A 24,634-nucleotide genomic window follows, 5' to 3' on the forward strand; every position below is an offset into this window, starting at 1 on the left:
ACTTTTCAATAGAATGTATTCTTTTTTAGAATTTTACCCTGTAGCTATATAACAAATTGTCTGATTTAGCATTTGTTCATAAGTAAAGCTAAAACTACTAAAATTGAAAATTAAGAAAAATTTGTACATGCCTATATAGTAAACTATATTCAAGATCAGAAATTAGCCAATTTTTTCTCCTCTTTCTTATCTATGGGTTTGATTAGTCATTTTCTGTATCTAACAGTTTAACTTTGGCCCATTATTTTCTGGCTTAAAGTTTTGTTGAGACAAGAGATATTCTCAAAATAATTAGAATAATGGTTATTAACTTTCTAGTGTGCATTTTGGTATTATACTTACCTACATATATAACCAAATTTATAAGAATGCAGGCTTGTCTTCCAACATCAGGAGTATTTTGATAAAAGTCTTCCTTGTATTTTAATAATCTCCAAAATTAAAGCAGAGCTTTAATTTTAAAATACTGAAAAACAAATTGGAAGTCTATCAAACTAGGAAGGAAATTACTTTGGTTCTGATGAAACCAGACAGAAAGGTGAACAGATGTAGTACACATGCTACATTGCTTTTAGTAAAGCTCAATCAAAGACCTAGTGAAAGTAGCATGACTAAAAAGGACAAAGGTGTACATGTGCCACATGTGGTAGCAAACACAGGTAATTCTAAATACTCCAGGGGCTGAGGCAGGAGGATGGCAAGTTTAAGGCCAGCCTGGACAATATAGACCTTGTGTTAAAAATTTTAAATGAAGAGGGTTAGAGGGGTAGCTCACTGGTAGAGTAACCCTGAGTTTCAATCTCCAAAACTAATTAAAAAAAAAAAAAAAGGCATGTGTGACAGCTTTGGATAAACATGAAGAACTTCTGAATAACCATAAAATACATCTGTACTTTTATATAAAATAATATTTTAGGTATGCATAAACTACTGTTTTTGGAGGGTGATTGGTATAGGGGTGAAACCCAAAACCTCATGAATGCTAGGTAAGGACTCTCCCATTAAGCTAAACCTAAGCCACACAACCCAGTTGGGGATGTCATTTTGACCCTAGTCTCCCCTCTTAAAATTTAAAAAATTAAATTATCTGAACTATTGGTCTTAAATTACTTAGAAGTATTAGTCATCTTAAAGTATTAGATTATTACTTGGTACATCTCTGAAGTATTCTAACAATGTGACTAGCTTTTCACTCTTTTTAAATATTATTCTTTGACTTGTTTGAGAATTTTTAAATCTTTTCATTTAAATTGAAAAATAAGAAGATAATTGATTAAAAAGCTATAGTTTCATGTTTCATAGTTCTTTTAGGGGTTTTGAGAACAACATAAAATGAAAGCAGTTGTGGCCTCACATCATTTTCGTGGTTCATAAATGTATTGCTGTGATAACTAGAGGCATCAGAAGGTTAAGAGCTCACCTTCCTGTTTGGAGACTGAAATGTATGGGAATGTGGTGTGCATTTTTCCCAATTGCTTTAATTTTTCTATCAGTACCTGTGAAACTAAATGATAGTGAATACTTAGCTTAATTTTTTTCTGTCTTCCAAATTGGGTCAGGTTCTCATAATCCAATGTAGAAAGCATTCCAAGGTTTTACATAGAAGTGAAAGAGTTGTTCTTCAGAAATAACCATTGGTAGCGGGGCTTGGTGACGCATGCCTGTAATCCCAGCCACTTGGGAGGCTGATGTAGGAGGATTGTGAGTTCAAAGCCAGCCTCAGCAACTGTGAGGTGCTAAGCAACTCAGTGAGACCCTGTCTCTAATAAAATGCAAAATAGGGCTGGAGATGTGGCTCAGTGATTGAGTGCCCCTGAGTTCAATCCCTGGTACCAAAAAAATAAATGAAGTATTGTGTCCATCTAAAATGGAAAAAAAGAAAGAACCATTGGTAGGACAGTCTCTTTTTTTAGTTGTTGATGGACTTATTTATTTATTTATATGCAGTGCTGAGAATCGAACCCAGTGCCTCACACATGCGAGGCAGGTGCTCCACCACTAAGCTACAGCCCCTGGACAGTCTTTTTTTTTTTTTTTTTTTGTAATCTTAAAACAAACAGAAAAACTTTTTGCTCCTCATAGTTACTACCACTGTATCTCCCTCCTTCAGAGCTACTAAATTCTTGAAATCATTGCCCAACTGTGCATTTACAGAGTTCACTTCTTTACTTTTTCTTCACTCCAGATTTCTGTAACAGCTAACACATCAGAACAGATGCTGATGTTGATGCAAAACAACCTCTTTATCAAATTCATTGGATACTTCTAAGCTGTATCTTGAGCTTTCTATAGCATTTGACCATTTTGCTTTGAACCTTTTTCTTCTTTGATTCATATTCCAGACTCTTGGTTGTATTCCTGACTCCTCCTCAGGTTCCTCCTCTTTACCTCTCCCTTTAGTTAGTGTGTATTCCAGAGTTGTTTCTTTTCTCATCTTTCTCTATTACTTAAGTTATACTTGTGTGGATCCAGTGACTCATAGAAATAGACTAGAGCTACAGAATCCTTCTAAGTTTTAGACCTAATACAACAATTTGTAATAACAAATACTTGTTGCTCAAGTATTTTAAGCACAGCATTTTCAAAATCGAACTTCCTTTCTTGAATTCTCTGTGAGGATCTACCCAATTTCCCCATACCTGAAACGAAGGAGTCAGCCTTAACTGTTCACTCAAGTTGGGTTTTTCAAGATGCTGAGGGGGTGACCTAAGGCATTAAGTCAGTATCTGCAGTCTTGAGAATGAATTATACCCTTCATTGCTGAACTAGGAAAATAGAACCTGAATTTGATTTAATTCCTGGTATTCAGTTAGAGATCTTCAAAAGAAGAGCTGATAATATTTATCTGCTTTACATTCTTCTAGAAACTAGATTTTAGCATTGAAATTAGAAAACTATTTTCTGAAGTTAAATTTTAGTACTGAAACCTAACCATCAGCTTTTTTCTCTTCTCTCTGGTGTATAAAGAATTGATTATGAGTAACCAAGTTAGGATGTTTTTAAAAATCCTGATCAACATTAAAAAGTTTTCTTTAGATATTGCATATAATTTCTATTCTTCACATCGTTAGTATACACATACTTGAGGCTGAATTTGACCAGTAAACAGTCATTTACTTAAAAAAATAATTCTGTGGATTTTTTTTTTTTTTTACCAACAACCAATGGAAGGATGTCTGTAGGTAGTTTTTATAAGTATTAATTTTTTAGTAAAGGATTGTTATAAAATATAGGTACATTTTGAAGATTCATTTGGTTAAAATGCTACATTTTAATCAGTCTTATATCAGAAGGTACTGCTTTTAACATCATCTTAAGTATATTTGATAGCAACAGAATATTAACTATCACTTGTATATACCTAAAAATGGGCTTGTAGTAAATTGGGCTGTTATTAGTCTTTTTAAAAGATTGTTTAAATAATGATAATAATGATGATTTAAATGCCACTTCAGTGTTACTCAGGTATAACTGATTGTCAGATTAGATGACTTGTGCCTATAATTTTGATTATGAATCAGTCCTTCCTTAAAGATATTTTACTACCCTGATTCAGATACTTTTTACTTATGATCAGTTTAAGCCATTTGAATTACTTGATCAGAATTTTATCCAGTCTGAAAAATATTATTTGAAAGTAACAAATGCAAAGAAAACTGGCCTTGCCATAGGTTCAAACCGTATTTCAGGTCAAACATGGTAGTGCATACCTGTAATCACAGCAACTCGGGTGGCTGAGGCTGGAGGATCACAAATTCAAGACCAGCCTCAGCAATTTGGTGAGACCATCTCAAAATAAAATAAAAAGGACCTGGTATATAGCTCAGTGGTAAAGCACTCCTGAGTTCAATCCCCAATTGTCCCCCCTGTGTGCCCCCCCAGAAAAACTGTTTCACTTCCTTATCATTTTTATGGTATCTGATGAACTATTTGCTTCTTTGAACCTCACGAAAACCAGGATGATGGAATTTCTCTTACAAGGTAGTTTTGAGAACTAGAAATGTTGTATGTAGAGCATCTTACACAGTGTTTGGCACCTAGTATGTGCTTAATAATGCCAGCTTATATTGCTTATGATTCAGGTTAGAGTAGAATAATAGTTCATTTAATATTGATTAAGGTTAGAGTAGAATAATAGTTCATTTAATATTGAAGCAATTTGTAGTTAATCTGAAAGGTTAAAGCAGCTTCCAAATAGGCAGCCATTGAGGCAGATTGTCATTGTCATATGTGCCAGGTAAAGAATAGTAATATATTTTTAAATATATTATTACCTATCAGGTTGATGAATTGACATACAACTATCAACATATAAATAAATATATTTTTTAAATATGTGTGTGTGTTTTGTGGGGGTTTGTTGTTTATTTTGAGATAGGGTCTTGCTATGTTGCCAGGCTCAAACTTGTGGATTCAAGCAATCCTCCAGCCTCAACCTCCTCCTAAATTCTGGGACTCTAAGTGCATATCACCATGTGAGGCCTCTAAATGATTTAGTAGTTGGAGAAAAAATAGGGAAGAACATTTTTTAAGATAAACTTAAAATTTTAGATACTAATATTTAAGTAATTTTTTAATAATATAGAGAATTTATAATATAGTTTGAATGTCCCTTATCCAAAATACTTGGGACCCAAGAGTGTTTTGGATTTGAATTTTTCATATATCTATCCTAAGGGTAATTCTGTACAATATTGAGGTCAGGGATGGAAGTTTCCACTTGTGTTGTCATGTTAATGTTCAAAAAGTTTCAGATTTTGGAACATTTCAGGTTTATGGATTATACAGGGAGTTATGCTATCCAAACAGTAGCCACTAATTGTATGTGACCATTTAACTTTAAGTGTAAAATAATTCAAATTAAGTTCTTTGAAGTTACTACCCATATTTCTATATGTAGCTTTGTTGGGCAGCACAAGTATATAGCATTTTCACTGTCACAGAAAGTTCTATTGGACATTGCTAATGGGCAGATTGAAAAAGGATGAAATGATTTTTTAAAGTGAGTAGTTAATGGGAATAGTCATTCTTATACTAAAACTTTGCCTTTTTAACTTGTTAGACTTAATCATAAGTCAGAGAATTCTTTGCTCTTACCATATAATAATAGCTGCCATTTATGAAGTACTAGCTAAGTATCAGACTCGATCTACATGCTTTACATTCATTATCTCATCCTCTTATATCCTCTTTATATAAGGAATTCTGTAAGGCAGGCACCATTATCTTTATTGTTGGAAAATTGGGTTGAGAAATTAAATAAAAATTAAAGAATCATAGCTAGTAAGTGGCTGAGCTAGTTTTGAGCATATGTCAGATTCCTTCCCCTATTCTTAATACTTTATTTAAACTATGGCAGCCCCTGCATATATTGTACTTCTGTGCTCCTCCAAAATAATGCCATTTATCTCACTTTAGTATCCAATGTATTCCAGGAATTTTAGGTGTTTTTTCTAATTCTTCCAAGAATCCTAAGAACCTTGTCAGATGGATATTAATCTCCTTTCATAAATGAGAGAACTGAGGCTCAGAGGAAGGAGTTACATGACTTGCTAAAGATATTAAAGCTTGTGACTAAGAAGGGACCCAAACTCTTTGTCATGCCTGTTCTCTTTTCATGATACCAAGTTGCTTTTCTAATTAAGCTTAACTGGGATTTTATAGTTGAGGATGTTATGTTATTCCTTATTCATTTCTGGAACAACAGCTAATGCCATTCAAGTTACATGATCCCTTATTGTTGCTTTTATGAACTGACTTAAATCAGATCAAATAATTATCAAAAGAGGTGGGAAGAACTAAATTTTAAGTTGAAGCAGATTTAGATTACTGACTCCCACTAAGGTTTCCTTGACTAAAAGGTTTCTGTATTTTAACGTGCCAGTGTAAACTTGATTCTTAAGATGTGCAAGTGCATTCATATTATATTTTTAAAGTTTATGATGTGATCTCCAGAAATGTTTTGAAATAATGATTGTGTGTGGACTTCTTTGTTTTAGGAGACAGTTCCCCTGTTATACTCAGCAGATACTTACGGAGCATTGTAATGAAGTATGGTTCTGTAAATTCTCTAATGATGGCACTAAACTAGCAACAGGATCAAAAGATACAACAGTGATCATATGGCAAGTTGATCCGGTATGTATTCCAGTATGAATGGTTAGATTATAAAAGTAGATAATTTTGAATATAACTCATTGGTTACCTATTTTAAAGTGTGAAGGTATAGATAATATTCTTTTCCAAGTACATTTTTTATTATATTTATTACTTCTTATCTCTTCCTGTGTTGTTTAGATAATGTGTAAATTAATATTCTTTAAATTGTTGAGTATTAGGTACTAGTGATAGGTAAATCTGTATACATTATTTAATTCCCTGAATAACTCTGTGAGGTGCTAATATCTCCTGTTTTCAGGAAACTGAGAATATCTGCCAATTTGGGTGTTAGCAGTACTTTTTATAGATTAATACAGTGTCTTAATTACTGCTTAATTACTGCTTTGCCTTTTAAAATCCTTCATTATCTTGCAGAATTCATGGATCTTGTTGTGTAAAACCTTTTCCCCCTTTTCCCAGTGGTATACATGAAAATATTGGATACTGAATTTAAAATTCTGAGTTCTCGCTAACATTAGATCTACAGCCAAGCACAGTGTGCACATCTGTACTCCTGTACAAAACGAGGAGGCTAAGGTAGAAGGACGATAAAAGGTTTAAAGCTAACCTTGGTGAGTTAGCCAGGACCCTGTCTCAAAATAAAAAGGGTTGGGAATGTAGCTTTGTAGTAAAGCACCACCGGAGTCAATCCCCCGGTACTTAAAAATAAATAAATAAATATCAGATTTATCTTTTTACCAGGTGACATACAGATTTTCTTTTCTTTCAACCTCAACATTTACTGAGTAATCAGAGAAGTACATGATTGAGGAGCTATACTTGATTTAGGAACTGTTCATCTAAAATCATGAAGTAAATAAACTCATTTTAAAGTTTAGAATTAAAATATGATATTAGCTCAGGATTAAGTTTTGGGATCACTCCTATGTTGAGAAACTGGATAAAAACCATAAGGGAAATAATTTTAAAAAGAATCAAATTTGAGAGCGTATGGCAATTCTTATACCTGTGATATGCAATGAATGATGGGAGGTAAGGTACATTCTTTAATGTGAAGCAGGAATTGGGGGTTGTTTGTTGGTTTGGTTTGGGTTTTTTTGTTGTTACCATATACCCTTTTGGCAGTCCAGCAAGCCTACAGACTCTGATTTCTTAGGAAACCCAATTATGCTGAAAGATAGTTATCATTATGTAGAGAAAGAAGCAATATATTAACACAATAAGAGCAGCAGATCTAAAAACTGCCAGAATTTTAAATTAGTGATGGGCATAAATAATATCATAAATATATGTAACTATAATATTATATGAAAATAATATTATAAATATTTGTAACTATTATATGAGAGTATTTGTTTTCTTTAATGATAAGAACTACATAGGGGCTGGGATTGTGGCTCAGCAGTAGAGCGATCGTCTAGCCACATGCAAGGCACTGGGTTCGATCCTTAGCACCACATAAAAATAAATAAACAAAATAAAGGTATTGTGTCCAACTACTTCTAAAAAAATAAATATTAAAAAGAACCACATAATATTACCTAATTTACTCTATTACCTAATATAGTAAATTAGTACTATATTATATATTAGTGCTCCCTCTGCTACCTAATATAATATACTAACACTATTTTGTTAATTGCCCTCATTAAGATTGAAGAAAATAGTGAATTTCAGTGTGTTAAATGAAAATAGAAATTTGTCTTTTTCCCATTTAAGTGTTCAAAGACCCCTGAGTGTATCCCTAGACTCTTCCTCATACATCCTAGCATAAGAACCCCAGTAAAGGGGATATAAGTTTAGAAAGGGAAATAAAATGCAATGAAGTAAGCATCATACTAAATACATATGAAGTATTATGAAAAACAAAAGGAGCTTCATAGGTAGTAGTACCTCATTAAAGCCTGACTGTATATCACATAGGTAGAGAAAAAAAGAAAACGTTCTAGGAAGAGAAGGAACATCTCTTATTTTCTCCCACTCCAAAAAAGAATAGAATCAATAATGTCAAAGAGTGGGAAATAAAACGGAGAAGTGGGATCAAATCATGGCCTTGGAATTCTGTTCTAAGGAGTTCTGTTTTCACTTAGTTATTTACAAGGTATCTGAAAAGGAAGGCAACAATATCAAAAGGGTGCTTTATTAACTTTTTTCCTGGTGGCTATATATGAAAGTCCCCCTTCATTTAGCATCATAAAATAAGTGCCTACTGTACTTTTGCTTTAGACAGAGTAAGTATATTATGATAAACCATAATTGTTTAATAGTGGGTGCTCATAGAATTAATTCTCTAGAAACTGGGCAGCTGAGGAAAGTAAGAAAACTAAATCTTAAATGAAGTACGGGATAAAGAACTGTTTAAGCAAAAGTAGTTAGGAGTGGCCCTTGGGTGAAAGAAAATATGGCTTAGCATATGGCAGCTTGGTGGAAGAGTTTTGTGTAGACTGAGATTAATGAAGCAAGTAGCAGCAGATCAAGAAAGATCTCTAATGTATCATTCCTAAGGAGTTTTTTTGTTATTGTTTTTGCTTTGTTGTGTTACTGGGGATTGAACCCAGAGGCACTCTACTGCTGAGCCTACATCCCCAGTCCTTTTTGTTTTTTGTTTTGAGATAGAATCTTGCTAAGTTGCTGAGGGTCTGTCTCAGTTGCCTAGACTGGCCTCAAACTTATAATACTCTTGCCTTTGTCTCCTTAATAGCTGGGGTTACAGATATATGCCAGTATGCCTGGCTGGTGTTTTATTTTTTTAATGGATAGAAAAAAAGAGAACCGTGAAATTTAATCTTATGTTATTCCAGTGCCTAGTTTCTTCTTACAGTTTTTCTTAATTTTGTCCAAAAAATTAATTTCACAGCTGTTATGTTGGCGCACACCTGTAATCCAGTAGGTTGGGAGGCTGAGATAGGAGGATTGTGAGTTCAAAAACAGCCTCAGCAATGGTGAAGGGCTAAGCAACTCAGTGAGACCCTGTCTCTATATAAAATTCAAATGAACTCCATGTGAATAAGTTAGTATAAAGACATTGTACTTGTGAAGGTATATTCTTGTTTTCCACTTCATCTTTAATAGGATGATTTTTTTTTTTCATTAAGGTTCATGAAATAAATAAGGTGGGCTTTTGGGGGTTTGTTTTTGTTTTTTTGTAGTCGTAGATGGACAGAATACCTTTATTTTTTATTTGTTTTTTTTTTTTTAATATTTATTTTTTAGTTCTCGGCGGACACAGCATCTTTGTTGGTATGTGGTGCTGAGGATCGAACCTGGGCCGCACGCATGCCAGGCGAGCGCACTACCGCTTGAGCCACATCCCCAGCCCTATTTGTTTATTTTTATGTAGTACTGAGGATTGAACCCAGAGCCTCACGTATGCTAGGCAAGCGTTCTGCCACTGAGCTATAGCCCCAGCTCTGAAAAAAAGGCTTTGAGTTAAATATTTCTAAAGTAGTTAAGTCAATTTAGAAGCAAATTTTTTTATTGCCCCATACCATTACTATAACTTAAGAGTTTGTTCCTGGAAGATGTTAAACTAGTCAGAAATAGTAAATGTTGCATATCACTTTGACCTAATACTGTCCATCTAATAGAAATACCTCGTGCCCATTGCCTCCTTCCCAAGAATCAGAAGTAGTTGCATTATTAATTATTTAATTATGTCAATAGTGGATATTTGGACTAGACAATTATATGAATGATAAAATTAGAGTCCCACCGGTGAAGAAACAGAACGTAGTAAACATAACCACTTCTGAGTGACATTTAAACAAGGGAACCACCTAACTTTATCAGACTGTTTCAGACCCATTTGTAACTGCTTGGATGTCATTGGTATTGCAATACCACTTCCACCACCACCCATTCTGGGTACCAGGCTCAAAAATAAGCTCAATCAGTCTTTACATCAAAGTCTAAAACTTAACTCATTTCTTTTCACCTTTAGCCAAATCAATCCATCCTTCCTTCCTTCCTTCCTTCCTTCCCTTCCTCCCTCCCTCCCTTCCTTCCTTCCTCCTTCCCTCCCCCTGCCAATATTCATCCACATTCCCTAAACCAGACATCTGGAGGTTGTCTTTGAACTTTCTTGTTACATTCTGTCATGTCATTTTTATCTCCAAAGTATCTTTTCATCTGACATATAGTCCTGATTACATTATGAGAGCCTCATTTTTAGGGAACTGTTACTGTTGTGTTGGCTCTTTATAGGTTTCTTTATCCTGTCTCTTCATTCCAATTTACCTTCCATTTTGTTGTCCCAGTCCTTTCCTTAATACCTAATATCTTATATATTCTCTACCTTGACATTTTTAAGTGATTCTTCACCCACTGGATAAAATTGAACCTTTTTCTAAAATGAACATATCAACTCTTCCAGCCTTGTTATTTGCCACTTTCATGTCCATGCAGCCTACAGAGCTTTAGAGTATGGGTCTTAAAGTTGGGCAGCCCAGATTCAAATTCTTCCTGTATGCTATAAACAGGCAAGTTTCTAACCTTTATAAAGCCTCATTTCCTTCCCAAAAATAAAATTTCCCATTTTAATGGCATTAAATAAAATTTCTCATTTTAATGTTATGAGGGAGGGGCAAGACCCATCTCCTATACTTGTGAGGATTAAATGAAATATTGTTTATGGGTTAGTATTAAATGTTAATATTTATTAATGCTAAATAAATGGTAACTTGCTGATGGAAATAAAATATGGTATAGACACTTGGAAAATAGATGGGCTGTTTCTCAAAATGATAAGCATAGAGTTATCATATAACCCAGGAATTTCACTGCTCTGTATATAACAAAGAGAAAGAAAAACAGATGCATATGAAAACTCATATATCTTCTTGGTCATATTATTCATAGTACTCAAAAATATAAATTAAATGTTCATCAACTGATGAATGGTTAAACAAAGTGTACTATATCTATAAAATGGAATGTTATTCAGTAAAAATGATAATACATTCTATACCATGGATAAACCCTGAAAATGAAAGAAGCCAATTGCAAGAGACTGGATTACATATTATTTCATTTATATGAAATGTCTGGAATAGGCAAATCCATAGAAATAGGATATGGTAGTTTTCAGAAACCTTTAAGAAGGGAAATGAGTAACTGCTAATGGTTAAGGGACTTCTTTTTGGGATAGTAAAAGTATTATAAAATTATAGTAATGATTGCACAACTCTGTGAATATATTAAGACCATAAATTGCTCACTTTCTAAAGATTAATTTGTGCTAAATTATATCTCAAGCTATTAAATTAAGAGTGAGTTCTTGTTCTGCCCATATGTTTTTAGTTCCCTTGGACAAATTCTGTGTCATCTTCATATTTCTCATCTAGTACACAGTGTCTTATATACACCTACTATATATAGTGGGATGTGGAAATTTGAACAGTTTTTTAGGAAGCAAGCTATTTGATGAGGGGGAAGTATTGATACAAAAAGTTCTTTAGATTAAATAATATTTTCAAAGCACATCTTTATAGCTGTTTAAGTTCTTATAGGGATGGGATTTAACTGAGTTGTATGTCTTCCATTCTAGGATACACACCTGCTAAAACTGCTTAAAACATTAGAAGGACATGCTTATGGTGTTTCTTATATCGCGTGGAGTCCAGATGACAACTATCTTGTTGCCTGTGGCCCTGATGACTGCTCTGAGCTTTGGCTTTGGAATGTACAAGTGAGCAAGCTCCATCCTTTCTTTATTTAGCTTAAGTACAGCATACTCCTTATAAACATATTCTTGAAAAAACTTCATTCTTGATTTATAGAACAGAGCCATTCAACCTAAATTACTATAGTGTATCTTACAAAGAATAGTTCTGAAAGTGAAACTTAAGTGTCCGATTTATAAATTTAAATATGCTGAATAATAGAGTTTTGGGAAGAATGGATCAGTAAGCACTTTCAGAATGTTTTTCTTTTTGTTCCATGGAACACTACTACTGTGGTGCCTCAGAAAAGATTTTACATTTGCTGCATATTTTCACAGTTGTACATAAAACTTAACTTCTAAGTGTAAAATATCAGCATTAAATAAAATTTTCCATTTTAATGGCAATTACCTCATCTCTGTACCTACACTTAATATTCTGAGCTGATTTAGCAAAACTGAGTAATATTTTCAGTACTTATTTTTATAAAGGCTTTATTATTTTTAAATTGAAAACTTGAACTTTATCCAGGGTCCCATTTAAGAAAAACTCAGCATTAGATTTGCTCCATTATTTATATGTTTTAGAATACCTGTGGTAATAATTTAAAATTTTTTAAAACTTTTTTTTTTATATAAGCTGAGGTGATTTTTGTTTGTTCAACATCTCAGGAAATGAATGGTCCAGAATATGGTTTGAGTATAAAAGAATAACCTGGCCAGGCCTGATGGCACATGCCTGTAATCCCAGCAACTTGGGAGGCTGGATTTTCAGGCCAGCCTCAGCAACTTAGGCCCTAACCAACCAAGCAAGATTTTGTCAGATAAAAAACAAAATGTCTGGAGGTGTAGCTCTGTGGTAAAGCAACCATGAATTCAATGGGTTCATGGGTTCAATCCCTAGTATCAAAAAAAAAAGTATAACTTGGTGGGCCAGGATTTTGAATGCAGGAACTTTTAATAAGGAGTGTGAAAATAAAACCACACAGATAATTCAAATAATGAAGATGGTATAGAGAACAGAATGAATACTAAGATGCACCTGCATCTTAGATGAAATGACATAATTCTAATTCTATTGTTTTAATAGTAAGGTTTCCTTATGCTCATTCAGAGAATTCTCAAATGTTAATAAAGTTGAAAGAATAATATAATGATGACCCATATGCCCACCATCATAGGTTTGATAGTTCTCACTTTTTTGTTTCATATGTACATATATATATATATATAAATACCTTCAAATATGTCCATGTAGAAAGCATTTGAAAATGCAGATATATTTTACTCCTAAATATGGAAGTATGTATCTCCTAAAAACTAGCATTATCCTACATAATTAAATACTGTGATAGCTGACATTAACTATATCTAATATTCATTTCATCAAAATCTCCAGTTGTTCCCTAAATGTGTAATCGTGTCATTTTTAGCAAGGTAGCAATTAATCAGTGGTATATTTGTGATTGAGTTCAGGGAAGTTGGCAAAACAGAGAAGAAAATAGATGATTTTCTCCCCGTAAAACAGAGCTGTAAGTAAATCTGATTAGACAAAAGAAAGAAATTTTTTCCCATTAAAATTTCTTTTTTTTCCTCTTCAAAGATAGAAAATATGTAACTTTAATTCTATAATAGGAACATCATTTATAGCAACTATATAGATTTCCTTGGAGTCAATTTTGAATTCTGGACAAACGGTGTTCTAGTCTGTTTTACTATGTGCACTACTTTATACTTTTTACTTTTGTTCTAAAAGAGTAGTCTTTTAATCACTTTCTCAATTATTCTTTTGTGTTTTTAGGTAGGTTTCTAATAATCTGATAACCTCATAATACTTAACTGTTTTGAGCGTAATCAAATAAAAAAGAGAACAGCTGAACAATTTGGGGGAAAGGATTTAAGATTGCTGAACTTTTTTTCCCCTTAGTGTAAGGAAAACATCTGGTTTTCTTGTTTTTGTAACCTCTGCCTTTATTAGTTGGCCCCAGTTCCTAATCTTACCCTTTGTTTTCACCCTTTTATTTTTACTTTTGATTGCCCATTTCTCACAGGAAATTTATGCCCATGTACTTTTATTATACCAAGGGCAGCTATTATCTCTCAGATCCTGTTTTCTAATCCCTGAACAAAACGGAACCAGGACTAGATTAAATGGTATGTGAATACCTTCTAAGTTGAATAATTTATAAAATTATAGCAAGAAAATATCTGAAGGTTACAATCACTAAATATGTTTACTTAGTTGGAAACAAATGTAGCATGACTATGCCTAAAAGAACAGAGGTTCCTCTTTATTTCTGCAACTTTTAATTGGAATAATGTTACGTATCAAAAATAATTTTCATTTCTGTTTTCTTACTGTATTGTAAGCATTTGACTATGATATATAGTTTAAGGGCATTTTTTCTTTACATTTCTGTTTAGAGAGGTATCTTGAAGGTCTTATCCACAGTTTTATTTCCTTGTAGACAGGAGAACTAAGGACAAAAATGAGCCAGTCTCATGAGGACAGTTTAACAAGTGTGGCTTGGAATCCAGATGGAAAACGCTTTGTGACTGGAGGTCAGCGCGGGCAGTTCTATCAGTGTGTGAGTATTCAGTGCCCCCTTTCCAGTGTCTACTTGTTTAAAAGCTAATTTAGTTCTGTTTAAATAAATAATTTACTTGACTCATTTTCTTTTATAAAATATGCAATATGAAGATCTACTTTGCCATCCTCCTAAATAAGCACTATCCAATAGAATTTATTGGGCTGAGGTTCTGGCTCAGTGGTAGAGCACTTGCCTAGCATATATGAGACACTGGGTTTGATTTACAGCACTGCATATAAAATAAAATAAAGGTCCATCAACAATTATGTATATTATTGCTCTTTCACTCTTTTTTTGTTGTTGAGTTTTGTTTGTTTATTCAGTACTGGGGATTGAACCCCCAAGGGTGCTTTACCACTCATTAACCCCCAACCCTTTTTGTTTTTTGAGACAGGGTTTCACTGAGTTTGTATGAGTGGCCTCAACCTTGGGATCCTCCTGCTTTGGCCTCCCCAGTATCTGGGATTATAGGCATGCATTACCATGCCAATTTTGTAAAAGTGTAGACCTTGAGTTTAGCAAAATATTAAAAAATGAAAAAAAAAAAGTTTTGCTAAACATTTTTGTTTTAAGAACAAAGTTTCTAATTTTTTGGAATGAAAGATTTAGGATTTAATTTCTTTTGAGCTTTTCAGCCTTTTGAAATTTTGTAATAAAAATTTGCTGAATTTCATGTGTGTTAGTCACTTGTTAGTCACTTTTCCATTGCCAGGATAAAATACCTGAGAAGAAAAACCTTGGAGGTTTTTCTTATTTGGCTCATATTTTCAGAGGTGTTATTCCATAATCAGCTGGCTCTCTTGCTTTGGGTCTAAGGGAAGATGGAAGATCATGGTGGAAGGGCATGGCAGGGGAAAGCTTCTCTTATCATGGCAGCCAGGAAACAGAGAGAGGAGGGCAGTAAAAGGAGCCAGGAACATGATGTAGTCAGTCCCCTTGGGCATGCCTTTTAAGACCGTTCTTTCTTCAACTAGATTCCACCCACTACATTTTCCACCATCTCCTGATAAACTAGCTATGAATCCCTGTTAATTGGGTTAACTCATTGAAAAATCATAGCCCTCATGATCAATCACTTCCAAAATCCCTACCTCTAAATATTGTTGCTTTGAGGATCAAGCCTTCAAAACATAGCCTTTGGACATTCCAAATCCAAATTATAACAATTATAAACATTTGGAGAGTAAAAGGGGTGATAAGTACTACTGGAGAATTTGTCAGTATTTGAGGTGTATTCTGATGATTATCTTGAATTATTAGAATGATGAAAATAAGTAGCAAGTTAAAAGTTCTATGACACGGTAACCTATGATAGAATTGCCATGTCTTACCATTCTGTATGGATTCTGTGTTTCATATCATTGCCTTTCATGATTTCAGTAGAACATCAGATTTATTTTTAAGACTCAAACAAGATAGTAAATGTACTTAATGTACCTAAAGATCAATTATTACAAAGATTTTTATGTACCATGACAAGTTATTAAAGTTGCTTGATAGCTCAGTGGTAGAACACTTGCCCTGTATGTGGGAGGCCCTGGATTTAATCCCCAGCAACATGTGTGTGTAAGCACACAAACACAGAGATGGCTTGAAACTAATAGGATATAGTATTATCTACATATGGCTGTTAATCATTAGATCTTAGTTCTCTAGGCAAAGGATAACCATGTAAGTTTCACTGATTTTGCTACCCCATATGATGTTTAAATCTTCAGGATATAGACTTCCTGGTTCTCTAATCTGAAAAATGGAAGTGATAATTCTTAGAGCTGTGACTAGTCAGTGAGATAATGTCTGTAAGAGCTTTGATCTGTAAAGCCTATTACAAATTTGGTAACATTTTGGAAAATGTCATGAAAACAAGGTAGTGAAAGTGGCCAAATTATATTGTTACATCATGTTTATGTACAAATATGTAACAACAAGTCCCATTATTATAAAAGTATCATTTTATGCACCTATTAAAAAATGTGGGAAAGAAGAAGAAAAATGTCATAAAAGATTCCTAAGTTCTATATAAAGCTATAAGATGTTTTAGTAATCTTTTTCCAATCACAATTCCTGAATATTATAAAACAAATCCTAATATAGTCATCCCTCGGTATCTGTAGGGGTTTTTGGTTCAAGCAATCCCTACAGATACCAGACTCTTTGGTTGCTCAGGTCCCTTACATAAAATGGCCTGATATTTGCATTATAACCTACACACATACTCTCATTCCCATATATTATAAATCTTCTTTAGATTACTTGTAATACCTAATACAATAAAAATGCTACCTAAATACTTGTACGATATTGTTTAGGACTAATGACAAGGAAGAAAAGTCTATACATCTTTAGAACAGACGCAGTTTGGGGTTTATTGGGGTTTTTGTTTTCTTCAAATATTTTTAATCCTTTGGGTGCAGGATTAGGAGGGCTGACTATAAAGTGAGTTTTAAAGGCATGTTTGAATTCTTTTTTACTAAAACTAAAATTCTTACATAGAGCTTAGAGATTGTTACTTTGCTTATTTTAATAGTATTTATTTATGCATGGTGGGTTATTGAAAAGAAGATAGACTTCCCACCCTCTTTTAAATATTATTGTTTTGAAATTTGATTTGTATTCCAGTTCTTATGGTTAAAACACAGAATAATTAGATTGAAGTCAGTCTGGGGGTGGGCGGGGAGGGACATATTTCTAAGAGAAATACTGCCAAAAGATTCTTTCAGCTCTTTGCTTTCTGAGTGCTGTTCAGTCATGGAGTTAATAATGGTTTTCTCCTGCCCAGGATTTAGATGGTAATCTCCTTGACTCTTGGGAAGGAGTGAGAGTGCAATGCCTTTGGTGCTTGAGTGACGGGAAGACTGTTCTGGCATCAGATACACACCAGCGAATTCGGGGATATAACTTCGAGGACCTTACAGATAGGAACATGTAACTATTTTTTTCCATTAAATAATAATTATTTGATATTAAAATATGTATGTGATAGGGCTTTTTCAAAAGAACAATTTTTATTTTTTTGTTTTTATTACTTTTTTTGCTTTTCATTTCATTGGTAATTTGGATTGATGGTTTGGTGGTACTTAATCTTAACTCAAATTCTTAATTGAAATATAGTGTATAAGAGTGATTGTAGGGCTGGGGGTATAGCTCAGTTGGTAGAGTGCTTGTCTGGCTGCACAAGGCCCTGTGTTCAATTCCCAGCACCACCAAAAAAGTGATTGTAGACAAAGTTGTTGTATTTAAGCTAGAACATTTTATATTCTGATAATTTGAATATCTTGACTTAATTTGTTGTTTCCAACATTTTCTGATTACAGAGTACAAGAAGATCATCCTATTATGTCTTTTACTATTTCAAAAAATGGCCGATTAGCTTTGTTAAATGTAGCAACTCAGGTATGTTACTAAAACTTTCAGAAAAATTTAGCTCAGTAAAAATTTTAATTGATTTTTTTGTATGAATGTTAAAATTTTTTACTTATTCTTAAATTGGAGTGCATATGTTTGATCCTTAAAATGTGCGAAATCAATCATAAACTTCTAAGAATGGTAGCATTCTGCATAAATAGAAAATGAAAATATTCCACCAGGCAAAGTTTACTTTTAAAAATTTCTTTGAATTGAGATGGAATGAATACCTGTGTTCTCTTCTGCCTACAGGGAGTTCATTTATGGGACTTGCAAGACAGAGTTTTAGTAAGAAAGTATCAAGGTGTTACACAAGGGTTTTATACAATTCATTCATGTTTTGGAGGCCATAATGAAGACTTCATCGCTAGTGGCAGTGAAGGTAAATTGTTTATGTTATTGTCAATTTGCATATATTGATGAGTTTAAAGTTCTGTAATTCTGTCTCAATTTATGAAAGTAGTCATGTCTCTGGAGCAATTTATTTAATACACTGTTAATTCCTTCCCTCCCCTGCCCCAGTTCTGGGCATCAAACCTAGGGCCTTCACATGCTAAGCAAGTGTTCTGCTGCTACATTGCCAGCCCTTTTTATTTATTTTTTTTAAATCTCCTGTTTTTGTTTGTTTGTTTTTTGTGGTGCTGGGGATTGAACCCAGGGCCTTATTGCGTGCAAGGCCAGCACTCAACCAACTGAGCTATATCTCCAATCCCATTTTTATTTTTATTTTGAGACACAGTCCCACTAAGTTGCCAAAGCTGACCTTTTTTTTTTTTTTTAATAACTTTATTTTTATGTGGTGCTGAGGATTGAACCCAGTACCTCACTCATGCAAGCCAAGTGCTCTACCACTGAGCTACAACCCCAGCCCACCAAGGCTGACCTTGAACTTGTGATTCTCCTGCCTCCCCAGTTTCTGGGATTACAGATGTGCACCACACTCCTGGTTCCAAGCCCTCCTTATTGTCACAAGTCAGTAGTACCTATTCTGACCTTGCAGAAACATTTTTGGCCCATGCATGAATCAAATCAAGACTTAGTTAGATCATTATACTTTCAAATGTTGACTTGTTTTTTTCATGAGACTGATAGTTTTCAAAGGTTGATAGTATCTAAAAAGTCAAGGTTAATTATGATGTCTTACCTACTACTTGAACAGAATTAATTGTTATTAGATCTTCTCTGTATCTTACATGGCCATCAAAAATAATTTTTAGGCCTGGAGTTGTGGCTCAGTAGTAGAGTGCTTGCTTAGCACATGTAAGGCACTGTGTTCAATCCTTAGCACCACATAAAAATAAATAAATGTATTTGTTGTTCAAAATTTTGTTGTTCTTCTACAACCAAAAAATTTTTTTAAAATAATAATAATTTTTAATTCTTGCGACTTCCAAAAAGCTGAAATTAACAGAATCGTCCCTACTGTTCTTTTGAATGAACTTGTTCTCCCATATAAGTATCTGTATTCTAGGCAAGCTTGTGCCTAAATGCAGACTAATATAAAATAGAATTGTTTAAAATATGTAAGCACAATTAAAATTGAATGTACTTTTAAAGGTGATAGATAACATTATAACTAGTGGCATATTATTGCAAATTTTAATTCAACATGTTTTTCTTTAATTCCCACCATACTATTCTAAGTACTGCAACAGTAACTTATTCAAATCACTTTCTTAAATATTCAAGCTTTATGAGATAGCCCTATGAATATTTGATTATATTTCATTTATTATATGTTTATGTTTCCCTATTGACAACATAAAAACATGACCTCAGTAGATTAAAAAAAAAAATCATAAAGTGACACATGAGGTTTTTTTCTTTAGTAATACATATTCTTTCTTACCGTGTTTAATTATGTTATAGTCTTCCGGATCCTTCATTGGTTTCAGTTGACTTTTTCCTATGGTCTAAATACATGAAGTCTTTACTTACTTTTTTTTTAAAATATTTTTTTAGTTGTTGATAGACCTTTTTTTTTATTATTCTTTTTTTTTGTATGCGGTTCTGAGAATTGAACACAGTACCTCACACATGACAGGCAAGTGTATTACCACTGAGCCCCAGCCCCTTTACTTACCTTTTAGTTCTTCCTTTTCTAAGATCTCTTCCCACACCCCCTCCCCCACCATGCTCCATTCAATCCTGTTTATGATGGTTTTTGTGTTTTGGGTTTTTGTTTTGTTTGTTTTTCCCCTAATAATTATGCCTCAGAATTTTCCATGCCTTTTCTGAAAACATGTAACCTAGAGGTGCTTAAAGATACGAATGGCTACGTTTTTGTAGTACAGATTGAACCCCAGGATGCTTTACCACTGAACTACATCCCCAGTCCTTTTTATTTTTGTTTTGAGCAATTATTTATGAAGCAAAAGCTAAAAGGTACTAATTGAACCACTAAATTTATCTTAAGATGATTTTGTTGTTCAATAATTTTATAAAACAATTTATTTAGGGGTAGTCGGTACTAGGGATTGAACTCAGGGGCTTCAAACCACTGAGGTACATCCCCAATCCTTTTTTTGTTTTGTTTTGTTGAAACGGCATCTTGCTAAATTGCTGAGACTGGCCTTGAACTTGTGATCTTTCTACCTTAATCTCCCAAGTCAGTCAGTCATGCACCACCATGCCTGGCCTTGAAAACATTATTTTTTTTCCCCTTGTATAAAAGGAAATTAGGAAAAGGAAAAAAAAAAGTTTAGCTATGTTCCTCCCGAAATTAAAAAGCCCACAAAATAGAATGAGAATAGGCTTGAAAAGTATGAACTTATCTGGAATATTCCTGTATTTGGAAGAAAAAAATCTTTTTGTAAATGTACTGCAAGAAAATATTTACTGAAGACATAGGGAAAACGGGATTTCAAGTGGGTAAGGTCAGAATGACAAGCTTTATGATTAAGTTCTGCTTGCTCTATCCGTCTTAGAAATCTACTACTTATACAACAGTAAAAAATAATTGTAGTTTTTCTATATATTGCCAGTACAGAGAAAAAGCTCTTTTTTACTGGCTTATATATATTTGGAGTTTTGGTGGGTCTTTAAAATATGTTCCTGGCAAATAAATGGCTAATGATTACTGTGGGCATCTTGGGAGACAATATATTCACTATATTCAATTGGTGTTCAAAACATTTTTAGAATCTTGTGAATCACTTGAGTAATGAGAAAGAAAACCAATTTCTTTACATTACAGTTCTCATTTTTAGTCCTTTTACAGTTCTCATTTTTAGTCCTAACCAGAATATAATGACTTAATTTTATTATTCTTTAGGCTTAGGTTTCAGTTGGTCTTAAAAATGCTTGATATCACTAGGGATATCATTCATTCATGCCTTGTATGGTGACACACACCTGTAATGCCAGCGACTTGGGAGACTGAGACAGGAAGATCACAGTTTAAGACTAGCCTGAGTGACTTAGAGAAAAAAAGATCAAATACCATGCTGACTTCTTGCCTTTATGTCTAAAGTTTTGAAACCAGGACACATTCTCTAAAGTTTCCTCTGCTCTCAGCACATTTATGAGAGTTTCCACATTGACCACATATTGATTATCAGATTAAACACCTTTCTCATTTACCCTGGGATTCTGTTTCTATTTAGAACCATCACCTAAACTTAATCTCTTCACAGTAATATAAGGTGTTCAATTCTGTTCAGAAAACTTTTTCATATACAAATGTATTCAGTCCTCATAACAACAAGAGGAGGTAAGTATCCCCATTTACAGATGAAGAGTTGCAAAGAGTGAGTAACTTGCCCAGAGTTACACAGCTAGTCGGTGATGGAGGAAGGATCTGATCTTGGGTAGTCTTGATTCCAGAGTCCATACTTTAAACTTCCACTCTATACAGTTTGGTTGTTTTTGTGTCAAGAATAGTTTATAACAATGAAACAAAGCTATAGGGGGTTTTGTTTTTTGTGGTCAATTCACAAGATTTATAGTTTTTTACATAGCCGTGCAGATGGTACAGAGAGGAGATATTGTCTGAACTTGTTAGGAAGCTCTTGACTGCCTGAATTTGAATCCCAACTTCACCATTTACTAGCTGTTAACCATGATCAGGTCACTTATCCTCTCAGTACTTCAATCATTATTCATAAAAGCATATAGGATAAGCATAGTACCCATGTCATGAAATGGTAGTGAATATTAAATTTTATATATATAAAGTATTTGGTCCTAAGTATTTTGTAAGCACTCAGTAAAGGTATAGCTGTCATCTTCATTGTTACTATTTTTGTATATGAATAATACATTGATTTTTTTGTCATCTCACATTTCCACAGAAATTCTCTCTCTCCAGGACTTGTTTATGTTCAAAGACATTGATTATAATTATTTATTAATCATATATTCACAGAAAATTGCAGATAATTTTGGTTTTGTAGCTTAATGAGAACTGATCACCTTTAATAGGGAAAATGTGTATTTTTTAATTAACGTGGCTTTTCATAAGGTAATTTGTTAAACTATTCATATTGTATTTGTTCTCCCTTTTAAATTCTAGCAATGAAGAGTCATGTTCTATGTGTAGTGAATTAATAAATTTAACAGTGATGTTGTTGATGTTAAGCAACTCCCTAACTCTTCCTCCGAATTACTGTACATTCAGATCACAAGGTTTACATCTGGCACAAACGTAGTGAACTGCCAATTGCGGAGCTGACAGGGCACACGCGTACAGTAAACTGTGTGAGCTGGAACCCACAGATTCCATCCATGATGGCCAGCGCCTCAGATGATGGCACTGTTAGAATATGGGGACCAGCACCTTTTATAGACCACCAGAATATTGAAGGTAATATCATTGTACAGTGTTCCTGTGTTTTCTCCAAATGAAACATTTTCCTGCTTACTGTGAAGATGCAGCACTTTGAAACAGTAATTTAAAATGTGGAATATGCTTTAATTTCTCTCTCCATGCACAAGACCCTAGGTTTATTTCCCAGTACTGAAAAGTTAAAAAAAAAAAAAGGAAAGGAAAACCTAATTTTTCTCTTTTATTATACCCTATCATAAGAAATCTAAGATTCGGTGGTGATTTTTGTCTTAGAGAGAGGGACACTAGGGCTGGGAATGTGGCTCAAGCGGTAGCGCGCTCGCCTGGCATGCGTGCGGCCCAGGTTCGATCCTCAGCACCACATACCAACAAAGATGTTGTGTCCGCCGAAAACTAAAAAATAAATATTAAAAAATTCTCTCTCTCTCTCCCCCTGCCTCCCTCCCTCCCTCCCTCTCTCTTTCTCTCTCCTCTGTCACTCTCTCTTAAAAAAAAATGAGAGAGGGACACTGGGAAGAGAATAAGGTGGAATATGTGACCTCATATTCAGTTATCTAATCAGTATTGTCACTGTAAAAACCTTATTGAAAATCTGGCTTTATTATGCTGCCTAAATATAATATTGCAGGAAGTATTTTATGAACTTGAGAACTAGCCAGTATACAAAATTTGAAAAACTTCAGATGGTTTAAATGATCTTTCTTTAAAACATATTTTTACATTTTTTTTATAGATGGATACAGTTTCTTTATTTTTATGTGGTGCTGAGGATAAAATCCAGTGTATCACACATGCTAGACAAGCGCTCTACAACTGAGCCACAATCCCAGCCCTGGTTTAAATTATCTTTTTTTAAAAAATTTTATTTATTTATTTTATATTTATTTTTTAGGTGTATATGGACACAATACAGTGCCTTTATTTTTATGTGGTGCTGAGGATCAAACCTGGGTCCCGCCCATGCTAGGCGAGTACTCTACCACCGAGTCACAATCCCAGCCCCTTAAATGATCTTGATTGTGTATTTTACTAGTAAAAATAAATGTAGTGGGCTGGGGCTAGAGCTTAGTGGTAGAGCGCTCACCTAGCATGCGTGAGGCACTGAGTTCAATCCTCAGCACCACATAAAAATAATAAAATAAAGATATTGTGTCCACCTATAACTAAAAAATAAATATTTAAAAAAATACAAAAATAAATATAGTAATTTAATACTACATAAGAAGCATAGGAAAAGAGAAAGGAACTAAAATTCAGCATGCACCTATGTACCAATGGCATGCTAATAAGCCCTTTATTATATACACTATCTTGCATAACACCTTCATAGTCCTATCAGAAAAGAGTTTTTATCCTAATTTTTATAGGTAAGGAAACTGAAGCACAGCAGGCTAATTGACTTGTTGAGTGCTTCTGGGTCTTCAGATTTAGGTCTGAAAAGTTTTTACTCACCACTTGGAGATGCTTGGAGATAAAGAAAGCCCACAGTATAAAGCAGTTAAGGACAAAAGCCTAATTGAACATAATATCAGTACTAGAAAAGAGAGGTAATGAGAAACTTTATGTAAATGACTGATCTTTTTTGTCCAAATGGAACAAGTGTTTAATTTACTTAGAAGTAATTTACCTAAAAACAGATGAACAGAGCTTTTTTGGTCAATATGTTCAAATGTTAGATACTAAGAAAGGTGACTGACTGTTCTCAATTAAGTGATTCCTAGAGGAGGAGGATTATCAAGGTAGCGCTTATGGTTTGAAAAAGTATGATCTCTTCTTTTGATCTTGTGGTACAAACTGCAGAAGGCTTGGCCACATTTACTGCCAGATGGGGGTATAAGGATATGCAGTCAAAGTAAAAAAGTATTAAAAGTCCTTAGATCATAAAGTTTGAGAGCTTGGATGCAGTGGCATACACTTGCAATCTCAGTGACTTGGGAAGTGAGGTAGTAAGATCACAAGTTCAAGGCCATCCTGGACACTTAGTGAGACCCTGTCTCAGTATAAAAAGAAAAGGGGTTCGGGAAGTAGCTTATTGGTAAAGTGAGTGGATTCAATCTGCAGTACCACCAAAAG

General features: G+C 33.9%; 1 protein-coding gene across 2 annotated transcripts in view; it reads left to right on the top strand.

The window, feature by feature from the left end:
- Wdr26 (WD repeat domain 26) overlaps positions 1-24,634 on the top strand; it is a 45,160-nt gene that overhangs the window by 14,537 nt on the left and 5,989 nt on the right. For both annotated transcript variants that reach the window (XM_026407161.2, XM_026407160.2), the window contains exons 7-13: positions 6,000-6,138; positions 11,666-11,806; positions 14,248-14,367; positions 17,150-17,295; positions 17,685-17,763; positions 18,028-18,157; positions 22,394-22,579. In XM_026407161.2, the coding sequence (XP_026262946.1) occupies positions 6,000-6,138; positions 11,666-11,806; positions 14,248-14,367; positions 17,150-17,295; positions 17,685-17,763; positions 18,028-18,157; positions 22,394-22,579 (941 nt within the window). The remainder of the gene's footprint in view (positions 1-5,999; positions 6,139-11,665; positions 11,807-14,247; positions 14,368-17,149; positions 17,296-17,684; positions 17,764-18,027; positions 18,158-22,393; positions 22,580-24,634) is intronic.

This window comes from Urocitellus parryii, chromosome 9 (assembly GCF_045843805.1).
Source record: "Urocitellus parryii isolate mUroPar1 chromosome 9, mUroPar1.hap1, whole genome shotgun sequence".
NCBI classification, from domain to species: Eukaryota; Metazoa; Chordata; class Mammalia; order Rodentia; family Sciuridae; genus Urocitellus; species Urocitellus parryii.